The sequence below is a fragment of the Magnolia sinica genome, chromosome 2, assembly GCF_029962835.1.
Source record: "Magnolia sinica isolate HGM2019 chromosome 2, MsV1, whole genome shotgun sequence".
NCBI classification, from domain to species: Eukaryota; Viridiplantae; Streptophyta; class Magnoliopsida; order Magnoliales; family Magnoliaceae; genus Magnolia; species Magnolia sinica.
In genome coordinates this window covers 4,185,479-4,201,062 of record NC_080574.1, presented here as the reverse complement: position 1 = coordinate 4,201,062, position 15,584 = coordinate 4,185,479, and the positions used below count along the sequence as shown (strand labels likewise).

General features: G+C 39.5%; 1 protein-coding gene across 3 annotated transcripts; it reads right to left on the bottom strand.

The window, feature by feature from the left end:
* Positions 1-5,069: 5,069 nt before the first annotated feature.
* On the bottom strand, positions 5,070-12,014 carry LOC131232329 (probable inactive receptor kinase At5g10020). Of its 3 annotated transcripts, none has more exons than XR_009164835.1 (4): positions 10,844-12,014; positions 7,901-9,568; positions 6,303-6,512; positions 5,759-5,883 (listed from the first exon to the last, which is right to left on the bottom strand). XR_009164835.1 is itself a non-coding variant. In XM_058228566.1 (3 exons), the coding sequence occupies exons 1-3, from the start codon at positions 11,781-11,783 to the stop codon at positions 5,303-5,305; spliced, it is 3,189 nt and encodes a 1,062-aa protein (XP_058084549.1). In that variant the 5' UTR covers positions 11,784-12,000; the 3' UTR covers positions 5,070-5,302. The 3 variants fall into 3 exon arrangements, 1 of the variants encoding a protein (XP_058084549.1); XR_009164834.1 differs by having other exon boundaries at positions 6,303-6,454; XM_058228566.1 differs by lacking the exon at positions 6,303-6,512 and having other exon boundaries at positions 5,070-5,883; positions 10,844-12,000.
* Positions 12,015-15,584: the final 3,570 nt, after the last annotated feature.

The following is a 15,584-nucleotide window of genomic DNA, read 5'->3' as shown; positions in this document are numbered from 1 at the left end:
GGCGGTATACATTGGCAGACAATGAAACGAAGGAAGGTCACTGGATGATGGTATTTCCTATTCATTACAAACAGGATTTTTGTCAAATCAACTGTTAATACGGGAAAATATCAAAGAAAACAAATACACAATCTCTGTAGTCAACTTACTCTGGCATGCAGTGTAGTTCAATGTAAATTGTAATTATTATGTTCTTCCCGGTGTTTACCAATGTAACTCAGCAAAACATACACACCCTAAAGGATTTTATGTAGCAATCAATGTACTTTTCCATGGGAGCACTGACACAAGAAACTATGTGATTGTTATCTTACATATATGAGATTTTCACTTGCCATCTAATCAAAACCTCTAATGTTAGAATCCAAGGGAAAATAGTGCTAATGGAAATAATAGTTATTTTTTTCTTTCCTTTCTGTTTCCAATGCAATCCAAACATGCTTTGAGAATCAAGTAGATCAGGAAAAAAATGGTACCCTAGAATCACTTACCTATCTCAATTTTTACACATTGCATGGTAACCATATGCATGTGGGGGTTGCTAACAGTGAAGTGTGAACTGACAGTGGGTGTGTACTAACAATATATATATATATATATATATATATATATATATATATATATATATATATATATATATATATATATATATATATATATAGGAAAAGGTACCATGCGCTCGACCTCACGAGTCCATCCCATGAGGTCGAGCTGTGTGGGCCCCACCGTGATGCGTTTCGAACATCTAACCCATCAGTCAGATGCACCATTCCATCGTGGGCCTAGGTCTCAAAAATCAAGTCAATCCGTGACTTGTGTGGGCCACACCACATACAGAAGTGGGGAGGGGCCGTGCACCATTAAAACATTCATAATCAGTTTTTTGGGCCCACAGAGATGTGGTTTGCAAATCCAGCCCATCCATTATGTGTGTCCCACTTGCATGAGGGTTCAGACCAAGTTTCAGCAGAATTCAAAACTCAGGTGGGCCCCACCAAGTGCTTTTATATGTTTTAATGGTGTTTCACATGATTTTAGATGGTATGGCCCACCTGAGTTCCGTATACGGCTGATTTTTGGGATATCCCATAATTTAGAGGGTACCCATCAAATGCACGGTGTTGATGGTCGACACGCATCACGGCGGGGCCCACACAGCTCGACCTCACGGGAGCTAATCGTGAGGTCGAGCGCATAGTACCCTTTCCCTATATATATATATATATATATATATATATATATATATATATATATATATATATAGAGAGAGAGAGAGAGAGAGAGAGAGAGAGAGAGTCATGCTCCCCTGCGCACCTATGCACGTGCGCACCTTTGCACACGTGTCATGGGTGTCTAATCTGAACGGTCCATGTGATGCGGAATCCCATGAAACCCCATGTGACAAATTTTCACCCTGATCTAAAATTCTGGTGGGCCATAGCAAAGAGAAATGCAAATCAAGGGAGGAAACTGTTTTCATTTTTCATGGCCTATCAAAGTTTTAGATCAAAGTAAAACTTGGTCCCAGGGGGTTTCACGAGGTGCTTCTTCACATGAACGGTTCAGATTTTGGATCCACATCACGTATGATGGGTTCTCAAAAAAGTTCGTATGTAGTACGTACGAACTAGTTCGCAGGTGAGCATTTCCGTGTGTGTGTGTGTGTGTGTGTGTGTGTGTATACACACTGTGGCATTAGTACCGATATGACCCTTAAGTTGTTACTCACAGCTTAGTGGTAAACTCACAAGAGTTTCAACACTAAGGTCATGGGTAGGTCATGGGTTTGAGTACCCATTGTGGTGTGTGTGGGTGTGTGCGTATAAAAAAACTGGTATGACCCAAAGAACTGCAAGATCTATCGGAGCGTTGCTGGGAATATAATTCATGGTCTTCAGACGCATGTAATAATGAAATGGATGGATCTATTCTAATCATACGACTATGAGATTCGTTGCTGATAGAATTCAAGGGTTCAAGGGCTGATTCCCTCATGGCATTTGTTTCAACGATGTTCAGTCCTTTATATACAATGCCCAAGTCAAGAGATGCATCCTGATCCTTGATTTGATATCTGAAATGGATTGATTTTTCTTGCACCAATACTATTTTCTTGTCAATTTGCATATAGGTTTGGGCTTCTCATATGAATTAAGGTTTATAGTATGTAATTTTCTACCTCTGCTCAGAACCCTCTATGATGAAATCTTAATTTAGCTTTGTCCATGATCTGTGGCCAAATTCGTGAAATATCTAGTGTATGAGAAATACTGTCATTGGTACGGAAAACCCCGACATACAATGGCGCCCCACACCCTTAGCATTGGAGAGAATAAGCACTTCAAGGGTGCAGCATGAGCAATGTTGTTCAACCCTCTTGTGTCAAAAAATGGCTTTGCTTAACCATGCTCAGATAGCGAAAATTTCATCCTTCTAGGAAGACTGGTCTTTAAACACACTGCCATTCCTCTCCCCTTAGAACTCCCCACAAAATAGCATAGGGGAACATCTCCCTAATCTTTCTGCCACACTCCGAAAATGGGCCAGTGGTCCAACCTGCAATAACATCATAAAGGATTCTCTGCATCACCCACCTAACTCTGAGAACCCCTCCACCCCTACCTGAAAGTGCAGGAAGAGATGATCAACTGACTCTTCATCTCCCCTATGCATACAACACATGTTACATCAGGGAAAGCCAAATCACCATAAGATTTACAGGCCATCTGTTGTGTAATCTGTTTGTGTTTGGGAACCATGTAACAGAAACCCAAACCGAAGTGGAATGAGGGAATGCCTGTTCCCTAAAAAATTCACTTTTTTCTGTTTTTTTTTTTTCCCACCTTGGGAGGGAAGTTTTGGATGAAAACCTAATCGCAAATCATCGTAGAGCAGGCATGCATGTTCCCAAGTGGCCCTTTTTTGCAGAACTACATAAGATAAATTTTTGAAAGATTTCTCCTGGCTGCTTTGCAGGTCTAATTCATGATTCATATTTCTTAGGTGCATGAAAACAGGATGTAGATGCATGGTGTTAGAACTTTTGTTCAATGTGGTTTTTGGGTCGCAAGCTATGGAAATTAGAACCCATGTTTTACAGGATTCTGTTTTCCCAGTTTTTCCACCCAAATCACAAGTGAATGAAGCAGAAGGTGTGATTCTCATCTCAATCACAATCTGCAGTGGCACCAAACATGCCGTAAAAGGAAAATGCCATCCTCTTCACTAGTGTTGTTTCCTGTGAACTTAAAAAGCCGTTAAATATCGTCCGAAAATTTGATGAAATAGATCATGGTGTGTACACTCCTGTTGCATGATGGCTGGCTGCAGTCCAAGTGAAGGAGAAGGGACGCATTCCTTGAATAGCTTAAGAGGACACTTCGAGCAAGTGACCTGCAGAATGAACTACTTAAGGGACATGAGTTCAAGGGTACCCTGTCTCTTCTTATATCCCTACCAAGGGCTAGGGATACAACAGGATGGTATGGCTTTCGTTTTCATGCTCATTTGGGCCATCAGATGGGCTGCTCTCTTGCTCCTCTTCTGATATTTGGAGCTGATTCGGTGCTCTGGATGCATGTTGGTACCATGCCTACATGTTCTTGCCTCACATGGGGCACACTTGGGCGAGATCAAAACCACTGGTTCAGTTAGTCCATAGTGAAAGAGGCCATAACTGAAAACGAACAATTCCAACCCTTTGAATGGGACACTGAAAGAACATATGAAAAAAAAAGAGAGATAGTACTCACTTTGGGTGAAAAAGAAAAGTTCATTTATCAAATGGTTTAAGATGCACAATCACAACAATTTTATGTTAGTGGCCAATCAATGCTAGGGTCTGCAGGATGCACCGTTTAGATCACCATACACGTGCCATGTGCTCAGTGCATGATATGAAGGCATGAAATTTCCATGCCTCAAGACGCATTGGATGGTTTGAGCAGCTAAAGCCTTCCACCCACAGAGATGCTCCAGCTAGTGATGTGCAAGACCTTACATCATTTGGATCCTCCTAATGCTTAGGTTAACGCTCTAAATAGTAAATAGGTTGTATACACGTCAGATATTGCAATATTTGTGTTCGATATCGGATGCAGATACGGATTTGGATATCATACAAGATGTCAGACATAAGTTGTATATAGATATTATCAAAAGTAGTTGAATGGTCAGGTTATCAAGTTTCCAAGTAATATCTAATTAGATTAAAAAGTTAAAAAAGTAAGTTAAATACCTAATAAATTTGTAAAAATACCTAAAAATAGAAGGAAAAAATATTTCACCATCAACGGATACCTAATAGGCTAGTAAAAAGTGACATTTTTAGAATATAATTACCTATTATCAAGCTACAAATACTAGAGTATTTCAATAAAAGCTTATCAACTTGACAAATGATAAAGTCACTCATCAGCAATCACCACATCAACCAAATTATATATATGTCAAAATCAGTTAACACCGCAGATTAACTTATCATATATTAATATTTAATATGTTAGGCAAAAATATTATTAGTTTGATAAATTACAAAAATGCCTTTATGTGTCGGGTAAGCCATATCTGTATCCGACCCTCTTAGAAGTCAGGTGATCAGTTAATCAGGTAATTGGGTAAATTTTTTGGAATCCGATAAAAATTTCAATATCTATTCATATCCAATTAACTAGGGTCGGATACGTCTGGTAATCAGGTAGACGGCTGTCCTTTACTAGCACTACTTAGGGTCTCACATTTTTCCCCAATGTCTGGGGAGGACATCTAACATGCAATTGGGCAGTTAAATAGCATGCATGGCAAACCTAAAATGTGGCTCGGATCCAAAGCTGTGACCTTGACATGGCAATAGGACTATATAATAAATAAAAGAAAATACAACCTACTTTTGGACTGGATCCCATTTGATTTGGGTGGGTCACAAGCACTTCCACAGATTTGGATGCAGTTCTCGCAACGGTCTCAGGCCTAAAACAAGCATGCACACTTACAAGACTACAAAGGTAACTATTCTGAACTGCATAGAATAAAATTCTGTAATAGCCCCAGAGAAGAATGAGAGACTATAGTAACAAAACGGCATGGGAGCATTAGTTATTAGAAAACCCACTAGATACAAACTTCTCAGTTCAATCTCAAACTCAAACAACATCAATCAATCAATGGATCAATCATCCCCTTTACAGAGAGAAAAAAATGTAAAGATTAGCCAGGGTTAGAAGCTCTAAACTCAGCTATGAAATGAAATTTTTTTTTATAGAAAGAATGGCGGGAAGTCAATTCCGAGGGATGTACACAAACATCAGACTGTTATCGAGCAGAGATCTTCAAAGACTGTCCGGATGTTAGGTCTCTCGTTTACAGGAAGAATGCACCTGAGAGACACTGCAAGCATTTCATCCATTGCTTTTGGGGTTCCCTCCGCCCCTGCGATGTCTCTGTCAAAACAGTCCACACCTCGTCCTTCGTTGGCACACAGCTGAACCCAATCAGTGAGATCAACTGCACTTGACTGGCCCGAGATTATGTCACCAGCACTTTTTCTCGTCAAGAGCTCCATCAAAATCACCCCAAAAGCATAGATATCGGCCTTAAATGATGGAGCCGGTTTGCTTGCAGTGGCAAGCTCCGGTGCCCTGTATCCAAGCGCACCCAAGTTCAAGATCTGTTCGGCAGTGCCGGCAGGCTTCAGGAGACGGTGGAGACCATAGTCTGTGAGCTGAGCAGTAAGATTAGGCCCTGACAAGAGTATATTTGTTGGCTTTAGATTACCATGAGGCAAGCCTCTGTCATGATGGAGGTAATACAAACACCGAGCAACGTCGACTGCGATCTTCAGTCTCTGTCTGAATGACAACGGTGAGTATCTTCTAGGTGTAGTCTCTGGCAAGCAATTAGTTAGTATTAAAATGGAGCCTTCAAATGAACAAAGCAAGCTCAGCTAATATATGAATGTTAGTAAATAAATGCCAATCAACTGCTTTGCATCCACTTGTGCATGTGTTCAAGCAGAGAGAAAAAGGATAGCAGCAATCATGAATAGATTCGCTTCAATTTGCTAGTTGAGGTGAATCCATATAAGACGAGGCTTATCCGCCTTGCCATGAATTTGCTAACTGTAGGGAATAAAGTATCCCTCAATATGGCAGATTCAATTGGGCCATTTTAATTGAAATATACAGCCATTTAATCACTAGCAGACATCAAACTGCATCTCATCAGACAGGCATAATAAAATAGCAAAGCTGATAATTCTAGCTCAAACACTTGAATTTGACAACTGATACTGAACGTGGCTCTACCAGATTGTTGCCAGCCAAATGAAACTTTTGCTATCTTTCATTCTGTCTTATACGTTACAATGACGGTAAGCCATCACTGCTGTTCTCTACTGATTGAAATGAACCAGCCACGCCATATCAACTCAGCCTGCCTTGAACTTTGTGGGTCCACCCTGTTATGTGTGACATCCACTCCATCCATCCATCAGATGTGCACATCCACCTTAGGCACTGGACCAAAAATCAGCCCAATCCGCAATTCGGATGAGTCATCCCACGGAGCAATTGGGAGGGAACGCCACCGTATTCCAACCCTGAAACAAGCCTCATCTTGGATGGCTTAGTTGGCACATGTAGCATGCTACACATGGGATATATGCAGGCCAATCCAGACCATCAAGTAGAGGGCCAATTGTGGATGAAGCATGGTACCCTGTAAGGTTGTCATTAACATGGAAACTCACTTATCAGATTGTTTGATTGTCATTTGATTAGGGAACTGGCAGTGACAAGAGACAAATATCACATGCTTTCCATGAAAATGATAATGCCTGTTAATCTAGAAGCAAAAACTGCAAAACACGACAAGTTGTTGCCCTGATAGTCTGATTGTCATGTTGTTTAGGGAACCTTTTTTTTTTTTTTTTTCTTTTTGAAATCTAGATACATCTTTTTCAAGAACACTTACGTCTGACACTCGTTGCCCTACTTCTCTTTCTTTCTTTCTTTCTTTCTTTTTTTTTTCTTTTTTTTGGTCAGAGAGACCTAAAATCAATTTAGTCTTAATTAACCCAGAAAACTAAGATGATAACATATCCCAATTTGACAGTCAGAACAAACACGAAAACTACGACTGTTAAAACAACTGGATCTAATTCAAAAAACATGTACAGAACAAGTTTGTTTGGATGGACAAAACCACACTATCAGACAAGTCTTGCTTTTATAAAGCTTTCCCTCAAAATGACCATTTTCTCTGAGATTCTGAAATGTAGAATTTCATTCGGGGAAGTGGTACAGCTACTTTATATAACATCAAAACATCTCTGCACTTTCAGCTAGATCAAAGTTTGAAAAATAGGCATCTTAAAATATTCCCCTTGACTGTAATGTTCAATGAGCCATTAAAAATGAATTGTAAGGAGTGCACCATTACCAATCTTTGAAAATCTTTCATATAAAACATGTGAATGAAATATCTTGTAAAGCATGTAATGCTCTAGCTTGGGAATGCCGTCTTGCATCAATTGAAGGTTCGCCGTTCAAAGGTTCTAGCAACTTGAGCATCAAATTATTATTTTTTTAATATACAAAAGAAGACGGATTTTTTTTAAAAATGCATTTTAAAAAAAATGCAACTTTAGCATCATATCAATTTTATTATTATTATTATTATTATTATTATTATTATTATATAGACAAAACCTCCTAAAAGAAAGCTCAATGCAGCTTGAAAAAAAAAAAAAAAAAAAGAATTTACAGAATGCACAGACAGTAAATCACAGCACAATCGACCTGTAGCTAAATAATTAAGGAAAGGAAAACCTCGCTTTATTCATATAATGTTGCTATGCTTTATGGAACTGTTGTTAAATAGAGAGAGATGCCATAGGTCTTACCATAGAGATGGAGTGCTAAGCTATCACCATCAACATAATCTGCAAGAATCAACCTTTCTTGTTCCATAGGCCCCCAATAGTAACCTCTTAATGTAACCATGTTGGGATGCCTGATAGTTCCAATTCTTTTGGCTTCCTTGGTGAATTCTTTCTTATGTTTCACAAGGCCTATTCGCAACCACTTCACAGTCAACATATGGCCACTATCTAACATTGCTTTATATAAAGTCCCATGGCTGCTTCTACCAAGAACTTCTGCTGGAGCACGAGACAGTTCCTCAGTCGTGAATACTAGAGAACTGTCTAGGAAAAATAGTTCTCCAACCAATCGATCTGGAGAATACACACTTAATGTCACAGGTTGCTCAGCTGCGCATGATTCAATAAAGTGGGAGGAAGAAGATAATGGGGAACCCGGAGAGGACCTCCATCCCGTGGCCGGAAGACATTTATCTGGCACGTTGGACTTTATGGACTCTGAAGCTGCTTCTTTTAACTCAGGAATGCCATGTTCTGCAATTTCAGTTACAAACTCTTTCTGTTTAGCTATTGAGGGTCTAGCATCTGAAGCTAGCAACTGGTCATTAGAAAAACTCAACGAAGTTGGAACAAGGTCAGTATTTCTGATGAACCCGAAGAGGGTAGGACAAGTAAATATCCCCGATGTAACATCTCTGCCAGTATTTTGGCCGCTCAACCCATCTCTGCCATGAAGCTCTTGCAACCGTGACCTAGTATGAGCCAGCAAGACAATGATGATCATCATGAGGGCCCCAAAAGACCCAACAATAATTGCTACTTTAATGTAAGACTTCAGATGATGATGGCCCCTGCCATAACCATTGTTCCCTGGCTGGAATAAAGGAAAAATGTTGTGGAAGATTAGTAAATCATTTCCAGGATGAAATGAGGTGTATGGAAACCTCCTCAAATTTTCAGGAACATGACCCGATAAATTGTTATAGGACACATTGAATACTTTTAGACTTGCTGAAAGCCTATCGGGGATCTCACCCTTGAAATTGTTGCAAGATAGATTGAGATGCTCCAAATCATTAAGCTTGGTTATTTCACTTGGTATCCCTCCTGACAAATTATTCTTCCCAAGATTCAGCAACTTAAGCCTCACCATGTTGCCTATTGCTGGAGGCAAAGCACCGGTTAATGAATTATCAGACAGATCAAGGGACTCCATCTGAGAACGAGAAGGTATAACTAATGCTTCAATTGAGTCTGAGCTCTGTAGAGGAATTGTTCCAGTAAAGCCATTTCCTGAGAGATGCAGATTTGTCAAGGTCAATGACACAAAGAAGCTACTCGAGATCGTTCCTGTAAGGTTGTTAAGGCTAAGGTCAATGGTAGTCAACTTTGGGTAGCTTCCTAGTACAGATGGAAGAACTCCTTCTAAAGAGTTATTCCTGATCTTGATAGAAGTCAGCATCTGAAGGGTCACATTTGGAAAGTTCCCGGACAATGCATTAGAACTCAGATCAATAACCTCCAAAGAATCACCCCAGCTCCGCATTGCGGAAATGCCTCCGTAAATCATATTTCTACTCAAATCCACTTTCACACAGCTTCCTAGAGTGGAAGGTAATGAACCTGATAGTGCATTTGATGAAAGATTCAAAACCTTCAAAGTTGTAGAGTTGATACTCTGAATAGAGCCTGTGAAAATTGAAAGCATGTGTTATATAACAGATGGAACATTTTGAATTAAAATCTGCACATCACTAAGAAAAAAGAACGATGACCAGTAAAGCAAGAGTACAAGAATATAACATTGTCAACTATTATGCACATCCAGATTTCTACAAGTGGCAAAGAAAAACAGTCAAGCTCCTATTCCTATGTGTGCACCTATTGTCAGTGATGCCCTTGGTGTGGTCCATTGGATCAAGTGAGTGTCATAACCATTTAGTGGGACATTGTTTCGGCCTCGAAGGAGATCGTTGAATAATAGGTGGCTAGTATGTATTCCCCTATCCACCATTTAGCCAATGGTTGGGAGATGGCTCACCCAATTGTGTCATGAGGCTTGACTTATTTCCCTTCCAAGTTGACTTATTTATTTATTTTTCTTTAATTTGGTTGAGCATGTGGCATGTGTTCCCTCGTGCAAGATATGTAGCAAGCACAATCCAATGCTTAAACAGATTGTCGTGCCTGACTCCTGTTTCTGACAAATGTCAAGCAAGCATTGGCAAACCTATTGGGAACAACCGTAATGCATGTTTCATCCTTATATTTAGCATCATCTGTATACCAAAAAAATAGTTCTAATGTGTCTCCAGTTATTTTGATGCATTTTTCCATGTCTTAGGCACTTGTAAACTAAAAATGACATTGAAATACAAGTTACCATGAACATATATTTCTACGGATGTGTCTGCACATGAGGTTTTCATACGTTGTAAGCATTGGCCCTTCTTTTAGCTATTAGGGCCACCTATAAGCACTTCTTTTAGCTATTAGGGCCACCTATAAGCATCATATCCAACTGGGAGGGTAAAAGGAGGGTCGATGTTGAGTGGAAAGCCGATTATCAAACTTTTGCCAAGCTACCATGAGAATGAACCCCGATCCAAATCTTGATTAGCAAACAAGATTCTTAAAACTGACCCCAAATAACTGGGATAAGGCTATGATGATGATGATGATAATGACAAGAATTAAGTCCATAAAAAATTAGTTTCCCCCAATTCTACGTCCAAATATAGAATATAAATGGGTGGAAAAACGAAATTCAGCATGTAGTACGACCAACATTGTGTTTTGAACAGTTACTGCCACTTCACTGCTCTCTATAGCGCAATAAAATGGTTACTTGTAAAATTCAAGAAAGATAACAAAAGCTAAGGAGAACACATCAATTTGGGCTACAAACTATTTATACATCAAACATGCATATGAACTTAAGAAGGGTCATCACGATTTATTTACCAGAAAATCTGTTGCCACTGAGATCCAGTTCTTCCAATGGCACAAAACTCCCAAAGAGTTCCATCGGAATAGACCCCTTGAGCTGATTGTTTCCAACACGTAAGACTCGAAGCGATGGCAACGAGTCAAACGATGGAAGCTTTCCAATGATCTGATTGTGATCTACATCCAAAACTTCCAAGTTCCTAAACATCTGAATCGAACCATGTGAAAAGAACTCCCCGACCAGGTTATTGTAACTTAAATTCACATAACGAGCAGTATTCAGGAAGCTCGAAATATTCTGTGAATCCAATGCAATTCCCCCATAGAATGTATTACAGCTGATATCAACATACTCCGTGTTGCGCAACTCAGACAACAGAACCCCAATGTCACCCCACAGGCTATTTGAATGCAAATCCAGAAACTTCAGTTGCTGCAGATTCCGGATTGCAGTTGGGAATCCACCAGTGAAATTATTCGACGAGAGATTCAAATAACCCAGATTCGATAGCTCTGTGATCCGGCCCGGGATGGACCCGTAGAAGTGATTCCCTGACAGATCCAAATGCTGCAGAGAAGTCAAGCTGCCAATCGAGGGAACAAGACGTCCAGTGAGAGAGTTACCGGAAAGGCTAAGATTCCTCAGCATTCTCAACCCAATCAAAGTGGAGAATTTCAAATCACCGATCAGGCCTAGTCGATCAAGGACGATGTCAGTGACATAACCGCCGCCGCCACAAGAGATCCCAGACCAGCTGCGAGGGCAACCGTCCGATTCAACAGAAGTCGGGTCCCATGAATTGGAAACGATGCCAGACGGATCGACACGCACACCTTTCTTGAATTCGAGAAGTGCTCGAACATCCGGAGACGGAGAAGAGAAGAAGTCTTCCCCTAAACCATCGAAAAACAGTAAAGAAGAGAAGAAAAGTAAGAGATGAAAATGCATCTCCATTAAAAAAAAAAAAACCTAACCCTAACTAGACGGTGAAGTAGAAGATGAGTGAAGGATTTTCTCAGTCCGTAAAATTATAAGAAAAGGAAAGACAGAGACTTGAGAGGAAACAAAGATATTATGGTTTTATATATGGAGAGAAGACTATACAAATTGACAGTTTTGGTTGGAGGGAAGGAAAGCGAGAGTGGGGTTAGTGTGAGAGAGAACGGGAACAGTCTGTAAAAGACATCACTAACGGCCCCACTCACATGCTCAGTGGGGGATTCAAGAGAGTTTAATTGATACTCTGCAGTGAGTGATGCCTGATACTCGAGCATTCAACTAGGCATTGAAATCGCTCAAATGAAACTGTCCAATTTTGAAACCAGCAACGGATAGAATAGGTAATAAATTTTAAATCATACGATGAACGAATTTAAATTCAGAAATCTTTCCGTTACATTCGGACCATTGACTAGTTTTGAATCCCACCGTGCATTAAGTATCTGTAAATCCTCCATTGAGAATATCGAATCTGTTTAAATTTTCTCTAATGATCTACATAAACCACGGCCCATTATTTGGACGGTTTTTTATTTAATTTTATGCCATATGCACAAATCATTAATGCAAGCGTACCAACATCGTACTCTGCTGGAGTAGTATAGAACGTAGATTTTATTTTTGGGCCGGGCTTCGGTAACACGGGCTAGCTAACCGGTGGCGCTACTTTCCAAACCGAGATCCACGTGGTTAGAATTTTCATAAGATCTACACTGTCCATCAGGTATTTTTCCTCTTTTTAATTATCGAATCAAAAAATCATGATCATCAAATATTAAAGTAGGCCACACCACATGAAGATTAGGATGGAACGCTCACCAAGAGTTCTTTGTAGAATGTACTGAGGTATTTATATACCATCGCATCCATTCATATGATGTTTCTGATCAGGATGAAAGACTTACCCAAAAATCGCAGTATTCTAAAACTCAGGTGGGCTATGGCACTTGAATTTAGAAGTTTCTGTTAGTAATGTTTTAGTGTGGCTTCCCTAAGTGTATAATAATAATTATTTTTGCAGATTAACCTAAAAAAACATAGTGATGTAGGTGATGGACGGTATGGATTTAATTCAATATTAGTTGTTTATTCTGTGTTAGTGAAACTAACCCGGAAGTACCCAGCGCGAGGTACCCATACTGAATTCTTTTTTATCTCTCTCCGTCCTTGAGCCTGCGAAGGTAACTCGCGCGAGTTCACCTTAAACTAGTGCACTCGCCAACACACTGGTCAATGTTCATTATCCAAGCCGTTCATCAGATGTGTACCAATTTGGTTGTTCTTCATCTGACATGATGTGGTTCTACAAAACTGATGGACGGTCAATAAATTTTTGTGATGGTTCTCGACGGTTCTCGTTTGATGTGCTTGTGAGGTCAACTAGAACAGATTACTGGCCCCATTTTGGCTGAAGAAATACATACGTCGGTCCCACGTGATTATCCTATTGCTAGTTGAACATTAGCACGAGCGATGGAGATGATAGCAGGTACTATTGCAAAGCGCACTCGCGCGAGTGCGCTTCACAAATCTTGTTTTCTTGCTTTTCTTATGCCAGCGGTTTGCCGTCCCGCGAGACACCTAAACGGTGTCCCGCGTGCATCGACTGTATCTGTACACGTTGCAAGGCCCGTTGATATAGACTGTCAGATGATGAGTCCATGTTGGATGAACGGTGCAAAATGTATGGATAGACAATCTTACCCTTTCAATATCGGCACGAGACACTAGTTTTAGTGCTCTGCAAAAGTTGCACTGATCGTGTAATTCTAACCATTCGATCAGAGTACCTACATGATGTTGGTTTAATCATGGTAACTGATTGGATGCCTCTTAGTTTTGAATCGCTTGTAACCATACACGTGGAAGGATATGGGACCAGAAGTTTTATTGTATACCCGCGGGACACCATACGTTTCCCACGTATATTTTAGGAGAGACAACTGTGCATCATCATTGCTACAACCAAAAACTCTTGTCATTATCATTCGAAAATCTGGGTGTGTAGTTTTTTAAATGGGTTTTTTATAAAACAATACCTCATTGTTTTGAATTTACTTCTTGGTACTTTTTAAAAAACTTTTCATTGACATGCCTGTTTAATTTAAATAATTTTCATTCATTAAATAAATAAATAAATAACCAAGAATGCTCTCTCATTAGACAAGTGTTCATCATTTTTCTTGGCCGTTGAATTTTAAGTGCGGCCCACCTTGATGCATTGATATGGGAATATTTTGGTTTTGATGGTCCCAATTGATATGGCCTACGGTCGTTCTAAAGGTGATAAGAGTCGAATGATCCTAATGGTCCACTTTGGGTAGCTGGTTTGATGGTGAGATTTACATGTGCTTCAAATGCTTAATTCAAATTTTGATGCCACTAATTTATTTACTCGGTATATTTCATCATAGGGTTTAAAATCTACATAACCTACTGTGAATGTATGTGATTTATTTATTCTATAAATCCATTTTTTCAAATTTATTTTTGGCATTGAGGTCAAAATCAAAACATTTTCAAATCTTAAGCAAATCACACCACAGGAAATAAAGGAAATAATAACCTCCGCAAACCTTCCTAAAGGCTAGTTGATGTTTATTTGTCATCCAACTTACTCATAAGGGCCTACATTGTTCATCCAACCCTTTTCATATGATCATGCGGACATATATGATAGGAAAACATAAATATCAGCTTTATCCAAAACTTATGCAAACTAAGAATTTTTCAACTGTAGATGTTCAACTCACATAGAAGCATCATCTGACAGTCTATGTCAAACCTAGTAAAATGATAGATAAAATACATAAGTGATCCCACATGGTTTACTCGGTACACGTGGTATGAAAAAGTGGATTGAAGATGTGCGGCCCACATATTTTGAATACTACATATAACAAGAGTAACACTAAACGTTGGCATTCAACAGATATGTTGAACAATCCCAAAGAAATGTTTAATCTGTAAACGCTTATTTGTTGAAAGTGCAATTAAAAGGGCATTTGCGTCATTTGAGAAAAATAACCTACTTAGTATAACTGCCATCAGAGAAATCTAACAGAGTACACCAAAATGAAAGTACTTAATTATTGAGGTAGCTTAATTAGAAGTCATTTAAAAAGGTACCCAAACGTAAATTCTGAGATATTAAGGCATTGTTTTATAAAAAATTAGATCAGGGAATGGTCAGTGCGTTTGTCACCAGTTATTACTGTGCAGAAGTCGAGCCAAGATATGCGTGGTATATCTTCACCCCAATCCAGACCGTACAAACCACGGGATCTATGGTGGATGGATAATAACCTGAGAATCATAGAGATCTGACAACCTTAAATGTTTAATATGACCTGCTATTTTAAACCATTGACTATTTTCTCTAATATGCTACGTAAGTGACGGTTCCCACGATTTGGACGGTCTTACGTGCATGCAGCATGTCTGCTGGATGAGTTAACACAATTTAAAAATTTGCGATAAACGCACATCATTGTTAACACAGGATGAGTTAATACAAGTGGTTGCAGCAGTCATGAGCTGACCATGTACCGAGCTGGCTTCTAACTCGCTAGGTTCGGCTCAGATAAGTTCAACTTGGCGAGTTGGGTTCAAACCAAGCTGGGCTTAATTTTTAAGCTCGAAAAGATTTCGAGTTGAACTTGAGTTGGCCTGAGTTTAACTTGACTTGGCTCAAAGCTTGGCTTGAACTTGACTTGTTCGGCTCAGCCCAATTCAACTCGAGTTATAACTTAATTA

Excerpts from the sequence above, each read along its gene's own strand:
- LOC131232329 (XM_058228566.1), bottom strand. The coding sequence starts at position 11,783 with ATGGAGATGCATTTTCATCTCTTACTTTTCTTCTCTTCTTTACTGTTT. Across the intron at positions 9,569-10,843 it reads CAGTGGCAACAGATTTTCTG|GCTCTATTCAGAGTATCAAC; the intron begins GTAAATAAATCG and ends CAATTTTCACAG. Across the intron at positions 5,884-7,900 it reads CTTAGCACTCCATCTCTATG|AGACTACACCTAGAAGATAC; the intron begins GTAAGACCTATG and ends ATTGCTTGCCAG.